General features: G+C 47.2%; 1 protein-coding gene across 1 annotated transcript in view; it reads right to left on the reverse strand.

The window, feature by feature from the left end:
- Nucleotides 1-25,630, reverse strand: part of GARNL3 (GTPase activating Rap/RanGAP domain-like 3) — a 160,938-nt gene that overhangs the window by 4,379 nt on the left and 130,929 nt on the right. Inside the window, exons 20-27 of the mRNA XM_010856923.1 lie at nt 19,397-19,495; nt 18,926-19,042; nt 18,190-18,365; nt 16,532-16,690; nt 10,281-10,347; nt 4,731-4,838; nt 3,383-3,501; nt 876-1,014 (exon numbers count right to left, since the gene is read on the reverse strand). Coding sequence (XP_010855225.1) covers nt 876-1,014; nt 3,383-3,501; nt 4,731-4,838; nt 10,281-10,347; nt 16,532-16,690; nt 18,190-18,365; nt 18,926-19,042; nt 19,397-19,495 — 984 coding nt within the window. The remainder of the gene's footprint in view (nt 1-875; nt 1,015-3,382; nt 3,502-4,730; nt 4,839-10,280; nt 10,348-16,531; nt 16,691-18,189; nt 18,366-18,925; nt 19,043-19,396; nt 19,496-25,630) is intronic.

Here is a 25,630-nt window from a genome sequence, read left to right on the forward strand (position 1 = left end):
CCGCCCCCGCCCCGCCAAGTTTCATTAGGGGCAATAAAGTGGTGGCACTCGCTGGCTCTGTCCTCTAATGGCATCCTGTTCATGGGTGAATGGGACAAAACACACCCACTCCTGGTTATGCGTGGGCAGGAGAAAGGAGGTGGCAAGAAAGGCACAGCTGTCCTGCTCAGGAGCTCTGAGCTCTCCTGGCAGCGAGCCATAAAGACGACTCATGTGGTGAGAAGTTAGGAAAAGCGTGAGGCAGTAACCACAGCAAAGGTTTGTGGGGTTCAAGGGCGAAGCCAGACGGAGTGAAAGCTGGGTGCTGAGTAATGTGTGGGTTTTATGATGATATCCTTTTAGCTATGAAATTCTATTATATCCTTAACATTCCTGAAGGGAGGATAACTTGCTGGGGCCAACTGCAGTCTCTTTAACCCTCAACTTCCTTCTCCCCTTTGAAACAAGTGTTTTCCTAATGGGAATTGTTTGGGGGTGGGGATTATCACAAGGTTTCTTAAGAATGCAACCACACTGCAAGTTTTTTTGTGGCTTCAAACAGTAATCACTGTTTGTTTCCTTCAACAGTAATCACATGTCAGTATTTGACAATGAACTACAGGGGCTTCCCTGGTGGCTCAGACAGCAAAGAATCTGCCTGCAATGTAGGAGACTTGGGTTCAATCCCTGGGTCAGGAAGATTCCCTGAAGACAGGAATGGCAACCCACTCCAATATTCTTGCTTGGAGAATTCCATGGACAGAGAAGCCTGGCAGGCTATGGCCTATGGGGTTGCAAAGAGTCGGACATGACTAAGCTACTAACACTTTCACCTTTCAGAGAAATCAGAACGGATCAAAAATGTCTATCATAAGACAGTAAAAACTAGACTTCACCTTCCCCCAGGGAAGAAGGAAACACTGGAGTATCTCGGCTTGGGGGTGTCTGAGGAGAATTGTGGGCACTGGCCCCCTTGGAGCTGCCTCCGGATGAGACCTCGTTCGCTGATGCAGTTGCTGTGAAGTAGATATCCGACTGGAGAGAAAGAGAAGGCGTTTCTGAGGTGTGTAGTTTTAAGGGCCTTGCACCCACCAGCCCTCCTGTCATCACTGCACAGACCCCCAGCTGTCCCACGGGGTCTGCAGTGCAGGAAGGAGCCAGGGAGGTGGCTGCCAGCTCTGGGCTCAGAAGGCTCCTGAGGGCTCAGTTCTCCCTTCTAATCTACTTGTTGACACAAAATAGAAAATAGTCAATTTCCCACACGCCTTCCACAAATACAGACACAATACACTTCCCTGAAAGGGACCTTGGGCACCAGAGGTTAGAACTGGGGAAGGTTTGGAATCTAGTTATGTCTATGTCCCCGGTGGGGACATGGGTCCTCACTCACGATTCAGTAAATACTCAAGCCCACCCGCGATGGGTCAGCTCTGGGGCAATGGCGCTGGTGTGTGGCTGGTGGTGGGCGGCTCCTGTGGACTCAGGGTACTGAGTTTCAGGGGTCTTGCAAGCTGGCTGGTAAACACGGCCATTATTCAATTTAAATTGTGTTAAAAGAACAAAGGAACTAAATGTCAAAATTCAACCATTCCTCATTATTTTACTACACTGACAATTCTCCATACTCTTGAGGTAATTTATACAGTGTCTGTGTGTATGTGTGTTGGGGGGGAGATTGTGTAATAGTGGCTCCTAATGCATGTGCTGAGGTGTCACACGGGAAGCTTGAGATCAATCATGGTGGGACTATTTACACTGTGGAAATCGGCAAATGCTATAAACCAGAGGTTGATTTGTTGTTTTGTTGATGGTCTGGACTTCAAGTGATGGAGAAAACATTAATAATGAAGATTAAAATTAACAGTATGTTGTCCAGTGCTGAAATTGAAAGAAGTTTTAGTTTAATGACTTGTATGAGGGTGAAAAATAGTTTAATAGATCACATGTCAGATTTAATGACAACAAACTTGGAAAAAGAATGAACGGGTTAAGATATAATTCCAGCTGTAAAATTGTGGTTGAACTGCAGCCAGGGGTTGGCTATAGATAAAGGAAAATCAGTGAAAATTAAGAGTGGGACATGACTGAGTGACTAATTCTTTCTTCTTCTTAGTGAAAACAAAAGTGTTTTATGAGAGCCAATTGGCTAAATGGACTTTGAGATAAAAAGCATTGTATATTTTATTTTTAGTTATAAATTGTAAGCTATTTATGTTTTTATAATCAGTAAAATTTAAATTTTAAAACATTTTAATCAGAGGCTTGCTCTACAATGTTGTGTTGGTTTCTGCTGTACAACAATGTGAATCGGCCACAGGCACACACGCGGCCCCTCCTTCTAGAGCCTTCCTCCCACCCTCCCCCATCCCACCTTCCAGGTCGTCGCAGAGCACCAGGCTGAGCTCACTGTGTTATACGGCACCTTCCCACTAGCTCGCTGTGTCTCACACGGTAACGTATCCATGTCAGTGCGGCTCTCTGACTTCATCCGGCCCTCACCTTTCTCCGCTGTGTGCACAAGGCTGTTCTCTATGTCTGCCCTACTCCTGCCCTGCGAATAGGTTCATTGGTGCCATTTTTCTAGGTTCCATATATAGGTGTTAATACACGATATTACTAGTAAAACTTATAATCAACTGATGTCCATATATATATACGAGTGTGTGTATACACGCATACCCGTTTTCCAAAGATTAGTGGTTGCACACTTACCAGCACTCTACTGGCACTACGTTAGTGCAGAAGATGCTAGGGTCTGTCCTCACAGAACTGTCAGTGTGGGGGTGGGGAGTATGCAGCCTCCCACCACCAAATGTGATGCCCGTTAGGATGGAGCACCAGCTGGCCTGGCAAGGCCACGGAGAGGGTGTGGGGTGACCCGGAGGAGGGAACCAGAACAAGACCCGGTGGGTTATGCGCCTGCAGTAGAAGACACCTGGGAAGATCTTTGTTCCTGCATCCCTCGGTTTTGCTCACATTGTCACTAGGCATGAATCCGTCTGTCAGTCATGTATGCGGGACACAAGTTCAAATTGAAGACAGACAGCAGCAAAGGAAGAAAGCACTACCTCAAGCTCTTAACTGTTCTAGCCTCGGACTGTCCTTCTGTGACCAGCAACCCAGGCTCACATGGAGGATTTCCGTTTTTGGCTGAGCACTGCTCCCCTGCTACCACCAGCAGCGATGACTCTGAGTGCTAAGGAGGGGTGTTTTGCAGCCCAAGGTGCTTTGAACCCACATAGGAAAACTCAACCCAGGACTGTTTCCAGCTTTCTCATCTCAACACACATATGGTGCTGTCATCATCAGTCTCGCCCCAAATGTGTCCTCCCCCGCCTGAGACCTCGTGGTGCTGGGGGCACCCGAAGCCCCTCAGACAGAAATAAACCCCAGCTCTACTCACCCTGGAGGCCACGAGCTGTAGCTGAGGCACGACGGCCGTGTGGACCAGGTTCCCGTTCACCACCAGGCGGATCTCCATGGAGTCGGTGGTGAAGGCCAGCAGGTAGGGGAACGCACAGACTGCAAGGCAGCGGGGTGTCAGCGCCCAGCGCGGGCTGCGGCTGGGGAGCTGCTGGGGCCCTCTCACACCCAGCTCGCTTCTCTGGCGGTGCCCAGCTCTCCCCTTCCTCCGCTGTGTCTGTTCCTTCGGGGGCGCATGTCCCCTTGTTCTAGGAGAGCCTCCCTCAGCCACTGAGCACCTGCCCGTGGAGGAGTACACTGTCCCGGCTTCTCCCATGTTCCTCCCCCACTGTAGTTCCCCACCTCATCTTCTGGGCACACTGCCCATCCGGGTCCCCAGGACCTTCCCTCTGTGGTCCAGACATGCCCTCTGCCCACGTGCCTTCTGTCCAGGAACCTGGCCTTTACTCCTTCATTCCCTGTCCCTGAGTCACCCTCCCCTACGCTCCTCCTGTGTGTGTCTGGGCAGGGGCTGCGTCTTGTTCCTGCTCGCCTGGTTTCATCTGTGACTCTTCCTACTGCTCCCACGCCTCTAGCCTTGATCTGTCCAGTGGGTCCCCAGTGCTGTGGCTCAGACCTGAGACCCATTTCTAACCCTCCCCTCTCTGTCTTACCATAACTAATCTGCACCCGAGCCAACCCAGTCCTCCCAGTACCTGGCTCCACCCCTCTGCTCTTCAGTTAAAACTCTATCATGTTTACCTATCAACAAATGCTTCTACTTTGAGGACAATAATGTTAATATATGTGGCTCTGATCTGACTCTCGCCAGGCAGATTGTCCAGCTGTGGATCCTGAACCACAGAAACGAAGCACCACCACACATGTCCTGACATTTCAGTGGCAGGTCAAGTACCAGGGTTTCTGTGACTCTAGACTTTCAAGCTTCAGAATGTATAAGAAGGCTGCTTGAGTGCATTATGCTTCTCTCCCGTCAGTCAGAGGTTCAAGGATGGAATCTTTCTAAATTCTCATATTTTAGAAGTCAGAAAGTGAGGCCCAGAAATGAAAGGGTACTGCAAGATACCCAAGTACTGAAAACTGATATTTAATTGCTCGCAAAGGCTCACATCCTCAGGCACTGAGGAGACCTGGGAGGAACAATGGGAGACAATAGTCCCCGAAGGGGAGCAAAATGAAAAAACAGTTACAGAAGAAGAAGACTGTTTACACTCATTATACTCAGAGAATTCATGGAAAATCTAGCGGTAAGCCAGCGCTCACATAGGATGGAACAGTTCAGATGAGTCTTTCTGGGGGAAGACCAGGATGACAAAAGGTTTCCTTACCAATCGCACAGGGAGCCTGGTTCCAACAGAACTGGAAATCTGACGCAGAGGGTTGAACCAAAAAAGAGCCACCATTAAATGGGCAAACCTTTTTGTAGATGCAACTGTCTGCAACGAAACAACAGCGACTTATTTTTGTTAGAGACGACACTCAGGCAACTAATCAGATAAATGAGACACAGGCCACAAGAAGAGCATCCTATCTACCTGTTCTTTCTGAAAGCCAGCACAACCACTGCCATGCTGCCAGATTCTCAGGGGCAGGAGGCAGTCAGAGCCAGAGTAATATTTCTGCCACATGTCATAGCTTCCATTTTGGGAGAATTTACTATGTGCCAGGTGCCGAGCTTTAAAACATTTTCCCATTTAACCTGTACGAACTTATGAAGTAGATGCTGTTATTATGCTCATTTTGCAGATGAGAGAATCAAGGCAAGGGGCGGTGAAGTAGCTTGTCCACGGCCTCACAAGTCCTGCATGGGGGACAGTACTGGTTGGTTTGCAGACAAGAAGGGGCACTTGATGGCACCCCTGGATAGAGGAAGCTCTCCTACAGGGGATCATTCCCCAAACCTCAATCAGCAGGACATATGTGGTGGGACTCATACACTCCCAGAAACATTTTATAATGAAAACTTGAAGCCATATGCCTGTATGCCAGCATTAGAGTAAGGCCAGGGTAATTCAATTATCAGGTTCTTGGCCTGCTCTGAGCTCTAAACACAAGTCCAGGTGGTTCAGACCCTCGTAGAGTGAAAAAGTTCACGAAGAAACCAGTTCAGTTCAGTCGCTCAGTTGTGTCCAACTCTTTGTGATCCCATGGGCTGCAGCATGCCAGGCCTCCCTGTCCATCACCAACTCCTAGAGCTTGCTCAAACAAATGTCCGTCCAGTCAGTGATGCCATCCAACCATCTCATCCTCTGTCATCCCCTTCTCCTCTTGCCTTCAATCTTTCCCAGCATCAGAGTCTTTTCAAATGAGTCAGTTTGTCGAACCAGGCAGCCAAAGGATTGGAGCTTCAGCTTCAGCATCAGTCCTTCCAATGAATATTCAGGACTGATTTCCTTTAGGATAGACTGGTTGGATCTCCCTGCAGTTCGAGGGACTCTCAAGAGTCTTCTCCAACACCACAGTTCAAAAGCATCAATTCTTTGGCTCTCAGCTTTTTTTATGGTCCAACTCTCACATCCACACAAACGGAAAAACAAAGGCCCCCTTTATTCCAAAAGCCTGCCACATTTTAGCCATGCAAACTAGTTTTTCAATTATTTTTAAAAACAGCTTTACTGAGATATAATTTATATACCATAAATTCATCCATTTTAAGCATTCAAGTCAATGAACTGTAGTCTGTTTATAGAGTTGAATAACATCACCACAATCTGATTTGATAACATTTTCATCACCCTAATGAGAAACTTCAGGCCCATGAAGCAGTCTCTCCCTGTTCCTAGTGTCAGAATTAACAGCTGTGGCCCCTCTGTGAGATGGGAGAGGTCACAGAGCCAGAGCTGCTGCGGAGGCCTTCAGTGTGGGGCCAGGCTGGGGCGGTGGCTGCAGCCATCTGAAGCCCTGCCTGTCTATCCCTTTTGGAGCATCCTGCAGGGCTCAGGCGGAGGAGGCAATGGCACCCCACTCCAGTACTCTTGCCTGGAAAATCCCATGGACGGAGGAGCCTGGTAGGCTGCAGTCCATGGGGTCGCTAGCAGTCAGACACGACTGAGCGACTTCACTTTCACTTTTCACTTTCATGCACTGGAGAAGGAAATGGCAACCCACTCCAGTGTTCTTGCCTGGAGAATCCCAGGGACTGGGGAGCCTGGTGGGCTGCCGTCTATGGGGTCGCACAGAGTCAGATACGACTGAAGCAACTTAGCAGCAGCAGCAGCAGGGCTCAGGGGCTCTTTTGATGAGACCCCTGTGCCTTGTAAAGCAGTTTCCTTATGCTGTTTTATCATAGTTCTTCTAACAGAGTGAGTTATTAGGACAGAAATTCTTATCAGCGTCAGTTTTTGGTTTTGCTATAGTGGACTCACTAGGGGAGGAAAAGAAACCTCACTCTCAAAGACCTTGCTCCTGAGAAAACAAGTGCCCACGAAGGACGCCCAGGTCTCCAAGCAGCGCCTTCGACCTGCTGTGCGAGGTCGGTTCACCCCTCTCCCCTCTGTCTTATTTTCCCTTCTCCAGCGGATCTTTCCCAACAGGCTTATGCATGCTGTTTATTCAACGTTTTAAAAAACAAAACCCTTTGCCCTTTCTTCCTCCTCTAGCTGCTGCAACCTTCCTTACTCTTTTCCCTTAAAGCAAAATTCTTTGAAAGGCTTGTCTGGACTCCCCAGCTCCACTTCCTCTTTCCCAAGCTCTCCTGACCTGTGCAATCAGGCTTTTGTCCCAGCCCCTGCCTGCCTCAGAGGGGGTCACGCAGGCCTGGAGGAGGTGACTGGACTGCAGTCCAGAGGTCCTGTCTCCCCCTTTTCCAATGGGATCCGCCCCAGGGAAGCAGAGGGGTCTCCCTCCCAGTGACGAGAGCTGGTGGTCTCAGACCAGCAGGTCTCTAATTCAAAAAAGAAGCAAAGAGTGTTTCTTGAACTCCAGAGCTTGCAGCCCGTTCACACCCATGCACGGGCACCCATGCGTGGCTGGCCCCAGAAGGGTGAGCTCACTGCATCCCTGGCAGTGCCTTCCACTGTTGTGTCTCCAGAGCCTGACACGGCCTGGCACAGAGAGGGCCGTCCCTTGTAGTTAAATGGGCCCTGAATGGGGATGAGGGGGACAGGAGTCTAAGAAAGTCACTGCCCTGGAAGCAGCTCAGTCTATGGTCTTCCCTACTTTGACCTTCCCCATCCAGCTGGTGAAGAACAGTATGTAGATTTTAGTTTTAAAACAAATTTCTCTGAAGAAAAGTCCCTTCCGGCACGTACAAACGTTTTTAACTTATCTGAGAGAAAAATTTATGTATAGAAAACTCTGGGTTTCTGGAAGTTATATTTTAGAAAGAAGCAGACTTGTAAAAATCAGCTTCAAACTTGGGGAAAACAATCTCCTTCCACAGCTCCTGGCTAGAAAGGGCCTTTCCTGTGGGTGTCAGTGACCAAGACAAGAACGTGGACTGAGATGAGCAGATGGGTGTGCACTGTGTGGGGGACGAATTACAGAAGTCAGCTGGTCACTGGGAGAAACCAGCTCATTCCCTGGATCCCCAGGTACCTGCCAACGTGCCAAGAGAAAGACGGAGATGGAAACTGAAAGCCAGATGCCTGACCCAAAGCAATGGAAGGAAGTGGCGAGGTCTGGGGAGACTGAGTCAGGTTTGGGGACCCCCCTGGGATTGCCAAGGCCTGACCCACCCGAGGTCAGAGATCATCTTCTGATGGCCGGTGGGTCTGTGAGAACAGATACATGCTGATCACATCCTGAGATGAAACCAGGGCCTGTAGCTAGGAGGTGATCAAAGCCCGAGGAGGTGGAACTTTTAAGGGGCTCCAGGAGCCAGAGGCCCAGTGTGGGACCACCCCCTCAAATCCCACCCCCTACCTCAGCACTGCCTGCTGACTCGGCTTCTAATTTTGTGTACAGAGCTTGCCATCCACATTGTTTCCATGCCCCTCTTTCATTATGGGACTCACGTTCACGGTCTAAAACCTGCTCTCTTTCTGTTTTTCTTTACCACTTAACATCACCCCCAGTTGAGCAGCTGGAAGAAAGAAGTATTAATATCTATATCAGTTTTTAAAGCCATATGGTTTTCAAATAGGTTTTTCAAAAAAGTAAAAAGACCACACTTTAAAGAGATTAACATCTTATAGAAGTGACCGCACACAGGTGCGTTCCTACTCTGCTCGTCCCTGCAGACCTGGGGCGGGGGGTGGCAGCAGCTGCAGCGGCCCAGCCCTCCGAGCGCCAGCAGCTGGGCAGCGAGGATCCACGCTGGAGCACGTGGCCTGTTGCGGTCACCCTATGTGTGGCCCTTCTCATCAGATGGGCCATAAAGACCTGCTGTTTTGAGGAGGGTTTTGACAGACCTGTGGATGAAATATCCTAAAAGAGTGACTCATTGGTGAAGTTCTTTGCTGATTCCCCATAAATCTCGAATTTTGAAAGAGGAAGTTTACCCAATAAATTTCTCTATGGAAAATTCTTACTAATCAAAGATTAATTAATTAATGTATCTGCCCCATGTGCTATAACCAGCATCACCACTCAAAACTGATACAATTCTAGGCTGAAAAAAAGGTTTTATTTAGTTAGACTGCATAGCCTGGGTCCAAGAAAATATCTCACTATCTTTAGCTTTAAAAAGATCCTTTTTTATTGTGGTATCACATTAGCTTTTGAAAAACTGCAAATCCTTAAGTCCTATTTGATATCTTTGGTCTGCCTGAAACCCATCTGCCACCTGACCCAAACTAATCCAGCTGAGGCCAGGCATGCCAGGCTGAGGCTGATTTCAGTAACATCTGAGAAATAGCAAAAAGGGGAAGAGTAACTGTCGGGGCACTGGAGTCAAGAGGGCCCCAAATGTCAAGAGAACCTGGGCTCTGCCGTTTGTAGCTACACAATCTTGAGAAAGTCTGTTCACCACTCAGGTGCCTTATCTCCAGATGACAGACAGTAACAGAAACTAGTTTTTTTTGGGGGGGTCCAAAATCACTGGAAATGATGACTGCAGCATGAAATTAAAAGACGCTTGCTCCTTGGAAGAAAAGCTATGATCAACCTAGACAGCATATTAAAAAGCAGAGACATTACTTTGCCAACAAAGGTCTGTCTAGTCAAAGCTATGGTTTTTCCAGTAGTCACGTATGGATGTGAGAGTTGGACTATAAAGAAAGCTGAGTGCTGAAGAATTGATGCTTTTGAACTGTGGTGTTGGAGAAGACTCTTGAGAGTCCCCTGGACTGCAAGGAGATCCAACCAGTCAGTTCTAAAGGAAATCAGTCTTGAATATTCATTGGAAGGACTGATGCTGAAGCTGAAGCTCCAATCCTTTGGCCACCTAATGTGAAGAACTGACTCACTAGAAAAGACCCTGATGCTGGGAAAGATTGAAGGCAGGAGGAGAAGGGGACAACAGAGGATGAGATGGTTGGATGACATCACTGACTCGATGGACATGAGTGTGAGTAAGCTCCGGGAGTTGGTGATGGACAGGGAAGCCTGGCGTGCTGCAGTCCATGGGGTCGAAAAGAGTCGGACATGACTGAGTGACTGAAATGAACTGAACGGAAACTGAGAAGTCAGTGAGCAGTGCCTGGGGCTGACGGAGCCCAGCCCAGTCACATGGTAGGGGTTCCCTAGATGGAAGCCCCTGCCATCACTTCCACGTCCCAGAGACACCCCAAGGCAACTGCTGTACCATCTCACTGAGAGGTCTGGGTATTGGGAGATCCAGGTGGGAAGGCAATTTTTAGCTGCTCCCTGGAGTGCAGTTAAGGATCCAGGAACAATGCAACAGATAAATCTAAAGCTAAGTCCCTGTACATTGTCCAGAAAGAAAAAAACAACAGTGGATTTTAGCAAGTGGCGATCAAAACACATCCCTTACTTACAGTTGTAACACAGGAGCAGACCGGCTTCCCCATCTTCGTACACATCAATAGCTGCAACGAAATTAACCTGCAATGAGAATGGGCAATGGTAGTGGGCAGGCTGGACACTGACACTAGGAAAAGATGTTCTCAAGTTTCTGTAAACTCAGGCACGACCGCAGTCCATGGTGTGGACTTTCTCATCATCTTTTCAAAGCCTTAAGAAGCTCTATAGAGGAGAACTCTCCCTATTGGCAGGCCTCCCATTTATAGAGCAGGCTCCAGTCCACCAAGCTTTTCTCGCGGGTTATTCCTTTCACTTCCACATCAACCCTGGAAAGTAGATGGCATTCCATCCATTTTACAGATGAGGAAAGCGAGGCTTAGAGAGGTGAGTCGTGCTAGTCCCTCAGTGAGGAGGTGCCCCGGCCAGGATCTGCACCAGGTCCCTGGTTCTTTTCCAAGCTCAACAGCCTTGCACTTCAGCCACACTGCCTCCTGCCTCAAACACAGTCTCTGAATCTCCAGACCACCATGTCTGCACTTCTTTTCTCCCCTTTTTACTTCTTTTACTTCCTGGGAGGCGGCTTGACAAGATGCAGAGGGTGCTGGAAGCCCCAGCTCTGTGGCTTTGGTGAGCCTCGGTTTCTGCTTTTGAGAAGATGGTTCTCAAGTTTCAATCAAAATTCAGAGCCTCTAAAAATCTCCTCTTCTTTCGCTGCCTCACTTGTCTTCTCAGCCCTGTAGTCTGGCCTTCTGTACCACCAGGGACGCTGCCCTCTCTTAAGTTCCAAGAAGTTTTCCTTCTCTCCAGACTGAAGGCCTTTGACCATGGCTCATCTCTCCATCCATATCTTCACAACCTCTGACAGGGGACAGCTTCTCCCTCTGGCTTCTCTCCTACTTCAGATTCTTCTTCCATTTCTTGGCTCTTCTCTCATTTAGAAAAAGCCCCAGCTTGATAGCTTCAGATTTTACTCTGCTCAAAATCTCTAAATCTACAACCTCAGGCACACATTCTGAGCTCCAGCCCAGGTTCCTAAGTCTTTTGTTCTCTCAAATGCAGTAGGTTGAGAAGAACTCAAGGGGCTGGGTAGGGGAGCAGACAGGAGCAGGTCAGACAGCTCCCAGCTGCCAGTACCACTTGCTGCCTCTTGTGGTTTGTGGTAAACGGTCCTCTGGCCCCAGGTCTCCATCTGTAAACTGGTGTAACAGTAATCCCGACACTGCTGGATTGTCATGAAAATTCCATGAAACAAGGCAGACATTGTTGCACAGGGCCTGACACATAATCAGCATTCCATGGAGGTCTCACATGACCAGTTTCCTTTCAAGCCTCCTCCTTTCTTTTAGCAGAGCTACCCTCAAAGTCTCGGAGGGGGTCCCTTTCTCACCCAAGTCCAGACCATCCTCTTCCTCATCTCACCCCTGCTGCACGCCGGGCTCGGCCCCGCCTCCCGGGCTGGGCCCCACCTCCGGACTCGGCCCCACCTCCTGGCTCGGCCCCACCTCCGGGCTCCTCCGGTGTCTCGTCTGGCTAGGCTCTCTTCAGCCCCTTCCAGCCTCTGGGCTTCCCCATTTCCCACCCCAGGCTCTCTGCCCAGCTGGCCCTCACTGCTCTCACCCAAACGCAGCCTTCTCCTCTGAACAGTCTGGCATTGTATGAGTCTCCATTAAACACACAGAAATGAAAGGACAGGGTTTCACCCCTCAACAAAATGTCAGAAAAGCTTACAAGTACATAAAATAAGTCATAATGGAGCCCATACCATAACCATGAGTGCGGAGGCTCTGTAGGGGTGGGAGACAGTGAGTCCTAGAGGTCAAGGGTGTTGATTCTAGGGTCAGAAGGACCTGGGAGTCAAATGCCAAATACTTCCTCTGCCGCTATGTGTCACAGCCTCTGTTTTAATTATCTGCAGGGCGTGCACTGCCGTCTCAGATTCACTTGCTTGCTGGCACTCTCCTCCGTGCTGGGCTCTCAGCTCCATGAAGCAGAGGCCTTGCTCCGCTCATGTGACCCCCTCAGTCCCTGGATCAGGACCTGTCAAGTACCAGGAGCAGAAGGCATGCTACCTAGAGGCATGACCATGTAAATGAAATGCCAGCCCTGCCACCCGAGAGCAGTGGGCACGTGGTCAGGGTTTTAACCTCATGGAACCTCAGGGTCTTCATCGATAAAATGGGAGAGGCTGGAACATCTGCCTCTACGGGGGCTGAGGATTCCAGGAGGTCACACAGGGCCTGGTAAATGCTCCATAAATGTCAGCTGCTGGCATGACTTGGCTCTGGAACCCGCACAACTGGGGTGTATCACGGGAGGGAACAGCCCTTGGGCCCTTGGAGGGAACCCTCCTGTCCGTCCCCAGCACTCTGACTTGAATCACTTCCTCCTCAGTGTCCCCAGACTTGTCAGTTAGATAACACTGATGTCAGCCAGCGGCTTCCAGCCCTCGTGGGTGCTGCTGTGTCTGCTCTGCACTTTCTGAGGGAGCGGCCGAGCACCACCAGCTGTGTAACCTGGACCTGCTCTCCTCTTCGGGCTGTGACGGGGCTGTGGCTGCCATGTGCTGGGTTTGAAGGCGCAGTCTTGGGAGGCAGGCAGTCTGGGCTCAAGTCCTGCCTCTGCTACTTACTGGCTGTGTGGTTTGGGATAAATAAGTGACTTCTCCTTTCTGAGCCTCAGCCTCCTTTTCTGCAGAAACCGGGGAGAGAACAGCACCTACCTGTCAGGGCTATGGGGCTGAAATTTGGGGTCAGTGACCATAGCGTGGACTTAATCACTCTCTCCTCAGGCCCTCAATCGCATTTCATCAGACCTTCATTAACACTGAGCATGGAGAAGCCCAGTTCACATGTACATGTTACATGTACAGATGTTGATACAGATGTTGGTATAGATGTTAGCTCCCAGGCGAGGGGCCTCAGAGGAGACATTCATGCAGGAGACATTCTTGACTAGGCAAGGACCTGAGAATTCACTGGGAGAGCTTTTAAAAGATACATATTCTGGGTTCTTGCTCCTGGACATCTTGATATATAGTAGGTCAGGGTAGGATAAAGACATTCACCTTTCATTTTTTACTTGATTAAAAATAGTTTATCTTATTGCATTTTAAAATAATAAAAGTAATATATGGCGGTGGTGAAAATTCGAAACACAGACTTGTAACAGGTGAAGGAGGTTGGCACTGTGAGGTCAGTGTCCAACCTTCCCACATGATTCCAGGGTGAGCTCTCAATGAAGACCAGCTGGGGTCTGGGCAGACACTCAGGACGGGGACCTGGGCCTAGTGAATAAGCCAGAGATCTGGATCCTGTTACCTCCCTCTGGAGGAGGCCTCTGTTGGGGAAGGAGGCCAGAGCTGGCTGTTGGATCCAGGGCAGTACATCAGAGTTGGCCTGTTGGTAGAACAAACTTGGTGTTGACTTTCAGAAGGCTGCTCTGGTGCTTCCTAAACGGCTCCTCTCTTGAGCTAGGATTGTCTTGGACCCTGAGGTGGTTTCGAAGCCTGCAACGGGAATTGAGGGGTCTTGGCTGAGACGAGAGGAGGGGCGGAGGCAGGAAACCAGGCCAGCCTGGCCTGCATGGTGGCGCACGGAGGAGGTAGGCATTGAGGGCTGCTTGAAGCACTAATTGGCGGTGAGTCCAGGAGGGTCAGCCTCTCTCCTGCTCCACTGAGCTCAGGGCTTGTCCTGCAGGAATGTCTTGGTGAGAAGTAACCCTGTTTCTGCAGGCCGCTTCTACCCGCTCATTGCTGCTGCTGCTAAGTCACTTCAGTCGTGTCCGACTCTGTGCGACCCCATAGACAACAGCCCACCAGGCTCCCCCCGTCCCTGGGATTCTCCAGGCAAGAACATTGGAGTGGGTTGCCATTTCCTTCTCCAATTCGTGAAAGTGAAAAGTGAAAGTGAAGTCACTCAGTTGTGTCCAACTGCTAGAGACCCCATGGACTGCAGCCTACCAAGCTCCTCTGTCCATGGGATTTGCCAGGCAAGAGTACTGGAGTGGGGTGCCATTGCCTTCTCCGACTCGCTCATTAGTTTGCTCATTTCTCTAGGGCGTATCTTTCCAACCAAACAGTAAATTCCACCCAAAGACAAGCCACTGTCTCAGCACCTCTGCCTGCTCAGCAAACATAGCCACTGAGGATTAACTCAGTGGGAATATACATACTGATTCACTCAAATCCCTGGGGTAGTGCTTAACAACACAAAGATGTTTTTAAGTGTTTTTTCTTAGCGAAAAGCTTTGCATCTTTGTTTTACAAAGCATGTTGAAGAAAAGACAGAAAATTTCTCATACCTTCCAGCAAAACAAAGCACAGAAGTCATCAAAGAAAACTGCTTTTAACTCTTTTTTCCCTGGATCTTCATGAATCTTAACAGAAAAAAATCCACAGACACACTCATGAACTATCAAGGTATTAAATATAAGTAAATAACAATAATTTCCAGGAAAAGCGGGTTCAGTCTTAGGAAACTAGTTGCCAGGGAAGGATTGATTCAACAAAGATCTTTTAAGCCATGCTTTTTCTGACTCCTACGGTTGGTTGTACAGATTGTATTTTTTAATTAAAAAGAATTTATTTATTCATTTGGCTGCACCAGGTCTTGGTTTTGGCACTCAAGATCTTCAATCTTTTTGGTGGCACGTGGGATCTTTAATTGCAGTATGCAAACTCTGAGTTTCGGCCTGTGGGCTCTAGTTCCCTGACCAGGGATCAAACCCAGGACCCTCTTCATTGGAAGGGTGGAATCTTAGCCACTGGGCTGCCAGGGAAGTCCCTGTCCAGAGTTTTGAAAAGCAAGAAGGGGCAAGAACTTTTAAAGGCCAGATTGGGCTCTGAGTCCTCAGAAGTCAGCCGCGGGAAGAGATGACAGGTTCCCAATTGCTGGGATGGAGGGGACCCTCCTGACCTTGCTAGGAAGAGTGTCAGGAGAGCTTCCATCTCTTGGGTCTATAGTAACATCACCTGGGGGAGCCTTACAGTCTACTGATTCCCATTCCATACACCCAGGACTTCTGGTTTAACTGATCTGGATGTGTCAGAGCACTGATCTGTTTAAAGCTTTCTGGGCAATTAGAGCCACAGTTGAGGAGCAGTGTGTACCAGTGGTTCCCAAATTTGCCCACATCACCTGGGGGCCATCCTAAAATTCTAAAGCTCACGTCACACCCAAGGCTGTGAAATTGCTGGGGGGTGGGACACAGGGCATCCGTAGCTTTGAAGTTCCTCGATGACTTCAACAGCAGATGAGTTTGGGTGCTACCAGTATACACACATGAATGGGCAGACTGAGCTGTGATTGATAACAGCTGAAGATAAGTAGGCCTCCTAAGTATATCTAGATGTTTCTTTTTCTGATTTTTCTATTTCTTCAAATTTTGCTCTCAGGTGTTTTCTTTAGAGTAATTAGCAACTTTAGTGAATATTTATGTAGGGCTGGTCCAAATTTAAATTGTATTTTTTTAGTTCTTGTAAAACATAATTAAATTCCTCACTCTCTGACACATCTGAACAGGACTGGGGGAAGCTCTCATCAGGAATGACACTCTCCCTGGGCGACATCCTTGTTCTGCCCTGTTCTCGTACCTGAGCTGGAGTGCTGGCCCTGCACCATGCAAACCTCCAGGGGCTCAGCTGTCATCAGGCCTTGCCCTGGTTCCCAGCGATAACTGGGCTGAAGAACTCTGTGAGTTGCTTGTCAGGTTTTGTCCAGATCCAGCACATGGCTGCCCTCTGTGTGGCTCAGGCCAGGAGGTGTAGACCCCCCAGCGCCGATCTGCTTTTCCTCTCTCTCCCAGCGGTGTTTCATCCCATCTTCCTTTCCTAATGTGCCTCTAAGGGAATGCAGACTTGGGCTGCGCCCTCCCCAACCTTCCAGCCCCGTGCTGTGGGTCTGCAGGGCCTCTGAGGGTAACCCGACTCTACAGGGGCCCTTCTAGCATGAATTACCAAACAACTGTTCTCATTACTCAGTTATTTACAGTGAGTTTTGACACTTCATTCCTCTTCTGTAGGGAAGGATGGAATGGCAGGAGGAGGTGTGGAAAAGCTAAAGAGGGCAATGGGCAGTTATATGATATTGAACCCATTTGACCTACAAAGATGGCAGCTTCACATGGTACAGCCTAAATATGTATCACAGGTTACAGATATGATAAAGAGCGCACAGTTTTAAAGAAACCCTCATCATGGTCTCGCAAAGTTAGAAGACACAGCTCCAGTCTTTTTGGTTCCCGTTCGCCCCCACGTCCGTCGACTCACCCTGCTGGCCTCCACGTGGTGCAGCCTGAAGGCCTCTCCTGTGCTCTCATTCACCACGTCGAACTGGTGCCGGTAAGCCACACAGATGAGGTTGTCGCTCTCCTCCGTTGGCCCATCTACCAAGGTCATCACCGGGGGAGAGTCGGACAGACAGATCTCCTGTGTGGTGGACAAGGATGGAGGAGAAAGGGGTGAGGACAGAGCAGCCACCCCACTGCCTGCCCCCATCCAGGAAAGGCCCCCTTGAAGAAGGAATTCATAGGGCCTGGGCTCCATCTTAGGCCTGTTCATGCTGATCATGCTCAGCCACTCTGTGTTTAGTGCCTATGAAAACAACAACAGAAGAGTAAGATCCCTCCTAGACAGGGGAACCTTGAAGATCGTATCTAGGTTACTCATTGCCTAACAGAAAACATACACTAATTACCCCTTCCTTCAGATAGGCCATAAATTTTTCTGTATCTATTGGAGTGTAACCTTGGGTTTATTGATCATTGGCTAATTGTTTGACTGTTTGAGTACATGAGCGTATAGCATGTGAATGATGGGGTTATTGGGATTGTATTTTCCTTGGTTTATGTAAGTCTCAAGGAATTTGGAGTGGTGGGTTCAGACATGTACACATGGGGTATAAAAGATTTTCACAGATGCTGGTCGGGGTCCTTGGCCTAAGAGGAGACTCTGCCTTGGGCCCACCGGTGTAGTAAACTGCACTCCACTATTTGCATTGTCCTTCTGAGTGAGTTTGTTTCCTGGAATGCGTAGCTACAACACCCTCACTTCCTCACGCAGCCACCCCCCAGGCCCTCTGCTCCTGCAGAGTCCTGTGCCAGACTGGGGCAGGGAAAAGAGGGGCAGGGATGGGTTAGACTGCTCCTTTCTGCAGTCTGTCCTCAAGGCTCAGACCTCTGTTCACTGCAAAGAGGAGAGGTCAGGAGACAATTTTACAAAAGGGATTCAACAGTGTGGTCTGTGTTAGCTCTTAGAATGTCCGGTCCTTGTCTTGAGATTTAATAATAATAATAATGAACATTTTGGCCAACCTAATACATACATCATGAAATGATCATCACAATAAATTTAGTGAATATTCATCATCTCATGCAGATACAAAATAAAGTTTATTTCCCTTTGTGATAAGCACTCTTAGAATTTACTCTCTTAACTTTCATATGTAACATTCAGCAGTGTTGATTATATTTATCATGTTGTATATTATACCCCTGGTACTTATTTATCTTATGATAGGAAATTTTTACCTTCTGACCACCTTCTTCCATTTCACACTCCCCTCAACCCCTGCCTCTGGTAACCATGAATCTGGTCTCTTTTTCCGTGAGTTGGTTTTTGAAGTATAATTCACTTCATGGCTGTGTTAGTTTCTGGTGCTCAGCATGATTCCAAGTTTCTATATTTTTCAAAATGATCCCCCCTAGAGCAGCATCTTTAGGTGTTTACTATGTGAATGAGCTGGATGGAGTCGGGAAAACTCTGTTCGCCTTAGTCTCCCGGGGTAACCAGGGCCACAGGTGAGGGCTTCCCCAGTTAGTTACTGAACCGCAGGGCAACCCCAGTGAATGACACACCCTGGATGGAAGGGGGGAGTCTGCCTCAGGCACCTGGGCCAGGAGTGAAACAATTTGAAGGAAAAAACCTACCCTGATGTACTGGAATTCTTCAACAGGTGACTCTGACAGGGGAGATAACAGTGCCATGCCAGTCACCCCACTTGGCTTGTTGTGTTTCCTTGTGATCAGAAGCAGTTTATTCCGAATGGCAACGACAATCCTCAGCTCTTTGCTATGGTGAGTGTTGATGGCATACAGGTGGCAGCCTAGGAAGAGAAAGGAATGATGCTGAACACACAAGAGGTGGGAGCCCTCAGCTTTGACAACCTGGTGATATTTTTAAGAACCCTGGAAATTAAACATAAGACAGTGAAATGACTAAGGACGTTTTTGCCATGAGGCAAAGTGGGGACTTGAAATAAAAATTAGGTTGAGTTACAGAAAAATTAAGGAAGTCATATTCCCTCTATTCTAGAGTTTGTGGACTTAGATTCACATCCACTACATGACATGAATTAAACTGAAAGGTGAGCAGAGTTCCAGGAACAAAATTCTAAAAGTTTCTTTTCATAAGTTTGCTCACAGAGCTTAACTCACCTCCCAAACTTGTCAAATAAGACCTAAAACTTCCTCTAGCCCTCAACATGTTTCTCTATAACTTAAGCTTCTCTTAGGGAACAAGTGATACTACCTTTGTGATGTTTCCAAGTGAAAAAACAAATCAAATAAAATTCCTACTCAAATTTTTTTTTTTTTAGTAAAAGCTTGGCAGTCTGAGAAAACGATTAATTGGATAAAACCAGTAAAATATGAAGAATTGAGTCACCTTTTGTTTTCTCGAGCTTGTTTTCTCTACAGTCACACTTGCCCTTCACGGCTTGCTTGCCCTCGATGCCCCTCTGCACAGCGCTCAGCCTGAAGACAAAGATGCGGGCATCTTTCCCTGTGGGATGAAGCAGATGGAGGAGATGGATGGAAAAGTAAGATGACCTGGAAGAACTGAAGGGGTGGACTGTGTAGAAAACTACTACTCAAGAAATCAGGATTTGAGGTGTTCCAGAACTGGGGAGAAGCCCTGCATTGCCTTCACCTAACAATGTGATCAGGAACGCCCACCCCTTCTCTCCCTCACCATCCCTGCCTCAGAGAACAAACGGGCTACCAAGGACCTGAGCCCTGGGCACCAGAAGAAAAAGCTGGCACCGGTGATTCAGCCAGAGCCCCGAGACCCTTGTGTTGGCCATAGGCTACACGCTCCCCTTCCTCCCAGAGAACATCCCTCGGGGAGGAGTAGCACCTTTGTCTGCTCTGAGGATCAGAAGGTCCAGCGCCTCCAGCACATGCATCTGCTTCACGGGCAGAGTCTTGTCAAACACGGGCACTGATGGGAGGTCGTCTGGAAAAGAAGCCTGGTTACCCAGCGCCACACCCAGCTCACACTCTCTAGAACCTACGAAAATGTGCCTATGGGTAGTTTTGGACCCCGTTTCTCCCTAGGTGAGGAAGGAGGTCAGCTTCTAGATCCTTCCTAAGGGCGACACAGAAAGTTCAAGCACTAGTCCCCTCTCAGCTCAGGGAGGACTGGCATTTCTTTCCCAAAGGCATTCACACCTCGTACAGGGAGCGCAACAGCAGGGTCCCGAAGCTAGAGTCTTCTCCTCGATGTTCATCCAAGAAAAGGCAGCATCTCTCAATCCCAATTTTGGCTGGGATTATTCCAAAGAACCGAATACCAAGTTTTAAAAAGTGCTAATACACTTAGTCATTTCTCTTAAATATTTTCTGATTTTTTTTGTGTCATATTTGAAATCACATCACATCTTAGGTTATTCTGCATACTTCTCAAGAAAGTAAAATAAGAATTTCCTTTTGTATTTAACAAACACCCTATTCCAACATGGCCTATGTCTGAATCAATAGTAGTTTACCTATCATTTTTCAGTATTTCTCCATATAGGAATAGGAAATCTTCTTTTTAGACAAAAATAAGAGAAATATTGATTACATTTCCAAAATAACATGAAAAAACTAATTTCTGTGGAAATATCTGGGAAGATCTCAGGGAAATGGATGATTTAAAGGATTTTTTAAAATATTATTTGGCTGTATTAGGTCTTAATTGTGGCACACAGTCTTAGTTGCCCCATAGCATATGGGATCTTAGTTCCCTCAAACCCATGTCCTCCATTGGAAAGCGGGTTTCTAACCACTGGACCACCAGGGAAGTCCTGGGTTTGTTTTTAAGCTTACTTACTGGGATCTTAAATTGTTAGCAATTACTTTGCTGCTTTGGATGGCATCACCGACTCGAGGGACATGAGTATGAGCAAGCTCCAGAAGTTGGCGATGGACAGGGAAGTCTGGTGTGCTGTAGTCCATGGGGCCGCAAAGAGTCAGACCCAACTGAACGACTGAACTGAACTTTGCTCTTGGGAGTCCCTTGGGCAAAGAGGACTTAAAGAATTTAGGCAGTTCCATAAGCAAAGAGCTTCCCTGGTGGCTCAGGTGGTAAAGAATCAGCCTGCAATGCGGGAGACCTGGGTTCCATCCCTGGATCAGGAAGATCCCCTGAAGAAGGGAATGGCAATCCACTCCAGTATTCTTGCATGGAGCATCCCATGGACAGAGAAGCCTGGTGGGCTACAGTCCATAGGGGAACAAAGAGTCGGACATGACTGAGGGACTAACACTTTCACTTTAAGCAAAGGGTCTGTTCTGAGCTTGACACAGAATCAGGGCAAGGCAAAGATGTCCCAGGACGTATAGACATTTTAGGCAGAAGTGTCTAGGTGATTCTTTACGTGATTCTTTGAAGACACTTAGGTCTTCAAGTGTTCTGCTGTGGATTTGGGTGTTTCCTTAATTATAATTTAGGTGCAGGAGGCCCTAAGGATCTTGACTCTTCCAGAAACCTGTCTGGGAGTTTATCCCTCCGTGGACGGTGCCCAGGAGGGGGCAGAACTTTCGTCATTAGGATTAGCAACAACCCCTACCCCTCACCCCAACCCCGGGGAAGAGTCTCCCGCTCCTGCAGCCCAGTGAGAGCACTGGATTTGTCAGAGCACAGAGCCTGATAAGCTCTTATGAAACAGATGGCTTGTCTCTAGTTGTCCTTCATGATGGGGGCAGCCCATCAAACACTCTCCTTCCTCTAATACCTCAGGCTTTCCCAAGTAGATTCATTCTGAGGCTCTTTGTGCTTCTGTGGGGGCAAGAATCCTTTTTTCAAACCATGAGATGATCATTCATTTCAGTGCCCATCTCTGCATTTGACTAAATAACTATGATTATTTCATTAAGGCCAGGCATTTATGCCCTGGGCTTCCTACATATCAGGCCTTAATGTAAGTGTTGTAGGTATCATTTAATGTAAATGTCCCACAATGACCCTATTAGGTAGGAATTTCTAATATTCCCATTTAACAAATGAGAAATCCGAGGCTCAGAGGTGCTAGGAAATTGTCGAAGCACATGTCCTGAACTTGTGGAACTCAAGTCCATGCAAGGACAAAGTGTGAGCTCTTAGCTGGTGTTATAACCTAAAAACAGCACTGCATGCCCATGGACTGATGGGGTGAGCAAGGGAACAGCCCTGATGTTCAGGTGGCTTTGTTGTTGTTCAGTAGCTCAGTCATGTCTGACTCTTTGTGACCCCATGGACTGCAGCACATCAGGTTTCCCTGTCCTTCACCATCTCCTGGAGCTTGCTCAAACTCATTTCCATTGTGTCAGCGATGTCATCCAACCATCTCTCCCTCTGTCATCCCCTTCTCCTCCTGCCTTCAATCTTTCCCAGCATCAGGGTCTTTTCTGAGTCAGTTCTTCACATCAGGGGGCCAAAGTATTGAAGTTTCAGCTTCAGCACCAGTCCTTCCAATGAATATTCAGGACTGATTTCCTTTAGAACTGACTGGTTGGATCTCCTTGCAGTCCAAGGGACTCTCAAGAGTCTTCTCCAACACCACAATTCAAAAGCATCAATTCTTCGGCGCTCAGCTTTCTTTATAGTCCAACTCTCACATCCATCCCTGACTACTGGAAACACCATAGCTTTGACTATACAGATCTTTTTCAGCAAAGTAATTTCTCTATGTTTTGATATGCTGTCTAGGTTGGTCATAGCTTTTCTTCTAAGGAGCGTCTTTTAATTTCATGGCTGCAGTCACTATCTGTAATGATTTTTGGAGCCCAGGAAAATAAAGTCTCTCACTATTTCCATTGTTTCCCCATCTATTTGCCATGAAGTGATGAGACTGGATGTCAGGATCTTAGTTTTTTGAATGCTGAGTTTTAAGCCAGCTTTTTCACTCTCCTCTTTCACCTTCATCAAGAGGCTCTTTAGCTCCTCTTCACTTTCTGCCATAAGGGTGGTGTCATCTGTGTATCTAAAGTTACTGATATTTCTTTCAGCAATCTTTATTCCAGCTTGTGCTTCATCCAGACCAGCATTTCTCATGATGTACTCTGCATGTAAGTTAAATAAGCAAGGTGACAATATACAGCATTCACGTACTCCTGTGGCTAGATAGGTTTATATATGGCACAGGAAGGAAGAGGAGGCAAGGATATGAGAAAGTGATGTGGGTTCAATGACTGTTTCAAAACTGTGGATTGCTTCTTGTAATCTCTTTATGAAGAAACCATCTTTTAGATGATCTGGCTTTTCTATTACCAAAACAAAACAAACGGTGACAGAATATTTATTCAGTACTTGGTCTCCCTTCAGAGCAGGTTTTGCTATGCTTAGAATGCAAAGAATTTTTAATAGTGACCTTGAAAGGAGCAGACTCTCAAGGGGATGAGTCTAATGAAATTAAGCAGAGGCTAATCGAATAGAGTGGAACTTGCCTTGAAACGAAATGGGAAGATTCACTAATGGAAACAATTCGTAATAGAATTAAGTGTAGGCAAGACAGAGTAAACAAAGAAATAACAAGATAATTATGGCTTAAAAGCACAACAAAGAATACAAAGAAAGCCTTAAGGGTTATTCTCTTCTCAGCATAAGCAAACAGGGAAGCATTACTGCATAATCAGGACATGAAAGTAATAATCTGACTAATACAGGCAAGCTGGTGGTGGATATATATGGCTACCACCTGCATAGACAATGTTCCTCAAGTTTGAAAGAACAGGATTTCCTGGCAATCACAATAATCCTTATTATCTGACACTTCCATTACATTTTGTATCCATAAAGATGAAAATTTCATAAAGGGACTTGGGTAATCTTGGTTTGGATTTTATATTTACAAAGAAGCAACTCAAACAGAATTTTTTTCTGTTTTTAGACAGGTCTTACAAATAATCATGAAATTATTTCTCTTTCCCCAAAAGGCAAACAGGTACAATTTGACATTCTTTTCATCATAAAATTTTTCATAATTATTTGTCCAGGACCATGGTTTTGGAAATCTGTATCAAGCTAAAGATGGTAACATCGGTAGAGTTTAATTTAACTTTAATAAAATGTAGTTGGCTAAATGGAGAGAGCAATGGACAAGGAATCACCTCTGGGTTCTGGTCCCAGAAATGCCACTAATTAGCTGTGTGGTCTTGGGCAAGTCACATAATTTCTTTGAAAGAAAAGTGAAGTTGAAGTCGCTCAGTCGTGTCCGACTCCTTATGCCCCTGTGGACTGTAGCCTACCACACTCCTCTGTCCATGGGATTTTCCAGGCAAGAGTACTGGAGTGGGTTGCCATTTCCTTCTCCAGGGGATCTTTCCAACCCAGGATTGAACCTGGGTCTTCCACATTGTAGACAGAGCCACCAGGGAAGTCCTAATTTCTTTAGGCCTCCTTTTCTTTATCTGCAAAACTAAGAGATTAGACTAAGCCTCCAAGGTCTGTTTTTGTTTTGTTTTTAAATAAATTCTTTTGTTTGGTTATTTGCTACTATCCTTTAGATGTCCAAGGAGCAGCAGCTGCATGGGTGCAGGAGGGCCGAGAGGAGCTACTCCATGTTCAAGGTCAGGAGGGGCGGCTATGAGGAGATACCCCTCGTCCAAGGTAAGGAGCAGCAGCTGCGCTTTGCTGGAGCAGCCGTGAAGAGATACCCCACGTCCAAGGTAAGACAAACCCAAGTAAGACGGCAGGTATTGCAAGAGGGCATCAGAGGGCAGACACACTGAATCAATAATCACAGAAAACTAGTCAATCTGATCACATGGACCACAGCCTTGTCTAACTCAATGAAACTAAGCCATGCTTTGTGGGGTCACCCAAGACGGGCGGGTCATGGTGGAGAGGTCTGACAGAATGTGGTCCACTGGAGAAGGGAATGGCAAACCACTTCAGTATTCTTGCCTTGAGAACCCCATGAACAGTATGAAAAGGCAAAATGATAGGATACTGAAAGAGGAACTCCCCAGGTTGGTAGGTGCCCAATATGCTACTGGAGATCAGTGGAGAAATAACTCCAGAAAGAATGAAGGGATGGAGCCAAAGCAAAAACAATACCCAGTTGTGCATGTGACTGGTCATAGAAGCAAGGTCCGATGCTGTAAAGAGCAATATTGCATAGGAACTTGGAATGTCAGGTCCATGAATCAAGGCAAATTGGAAGTGGTCAAACAGGAGATGGCAAGAGTGAATGTCGACATTCTAGGAATCAGCGAACTAAAATGGACTGGAATTTAACTCAGACGACCATTATATCTACTACTGTGGGCAGGAATCCCTTAGAAGAAATGGAGTAGCCATCATAGTCAACAAAAGAGTCCGAAATGCAGTACTTGGATGCAATCTCAAAAATGACAGAATGATCTCTGTTCATTTCCAAGCAAACCATTCAATATCACGGTAATCCAAGCCAATGCCCCAACCAGTAACGCTGAAGAAGCTGAAGTTGAACGGTTCTATGAAGACCTACAAGACCTTTTAGAACTAACACCCCAAAAAGATGTCCTTTTCATTACAGGGGACTAGAATGCAAAAGTAGGAAGTCAAGAAACCCTGGGGTAACAGGCAAATTTGGCCTTGGAATATGGAACTAAGCAGGACAAAGGTTAATAGAGTTTTGCCAAGAGAACGCACTGGTCATAGCAAACACCCTGTTCCAACAAGAGAAGACTCTGTACATGGACATCACCACATGGTCAACATCAAAATCAGACTGATTCTATTCTTTGCAGCCAAAGATGGAGAAGCTCTATACAGTCAACAAAAACAAGACCAGGAGCTGACTGTGGCTCAGACCATGAACTCCTTATTGCCAAATTCAGACTGAAATTAAAGAAAGTAGGGACAACCACTAGACCATTCAGGTATGACCTAAATCAAATCCCTTATGATTATACAGTGGAAGTGAGAAATAGATTTAAGGGCCTAGATCTGATAGATAGAGTGCCTGATGAACTATGGACGGAGGTTCGTGACATTGTACAGGAGATAGGGATCAAGACCATCTCCATGGAAAAGAAATGCAAAAAAGCAAAATGGCTGTCTGGGGAGGCCTTACAAATAGCTGTGAAAAGAAGAGAAGCAAAAAGCAAAGGAGAAAAGGAAAGATATAAGCATCTGAATGCAGAG

The sequence above is a fragment of the Bison bison genome, unplaced genomic scaffold, assembly GCF_000754665.1.
Source record: "Bison bison bison isolate TAMUID 2011002044 unplaced genomic scaffold, Bison_UMD1.0 scf7180017864375, whole genome shotgun sequence".
NCBI classification, from domain to species: Eukaryota; Metazoa; Chordata; class Mammalia; order Artiodactyla; family Bovidae; genus Bison; species Bison bison.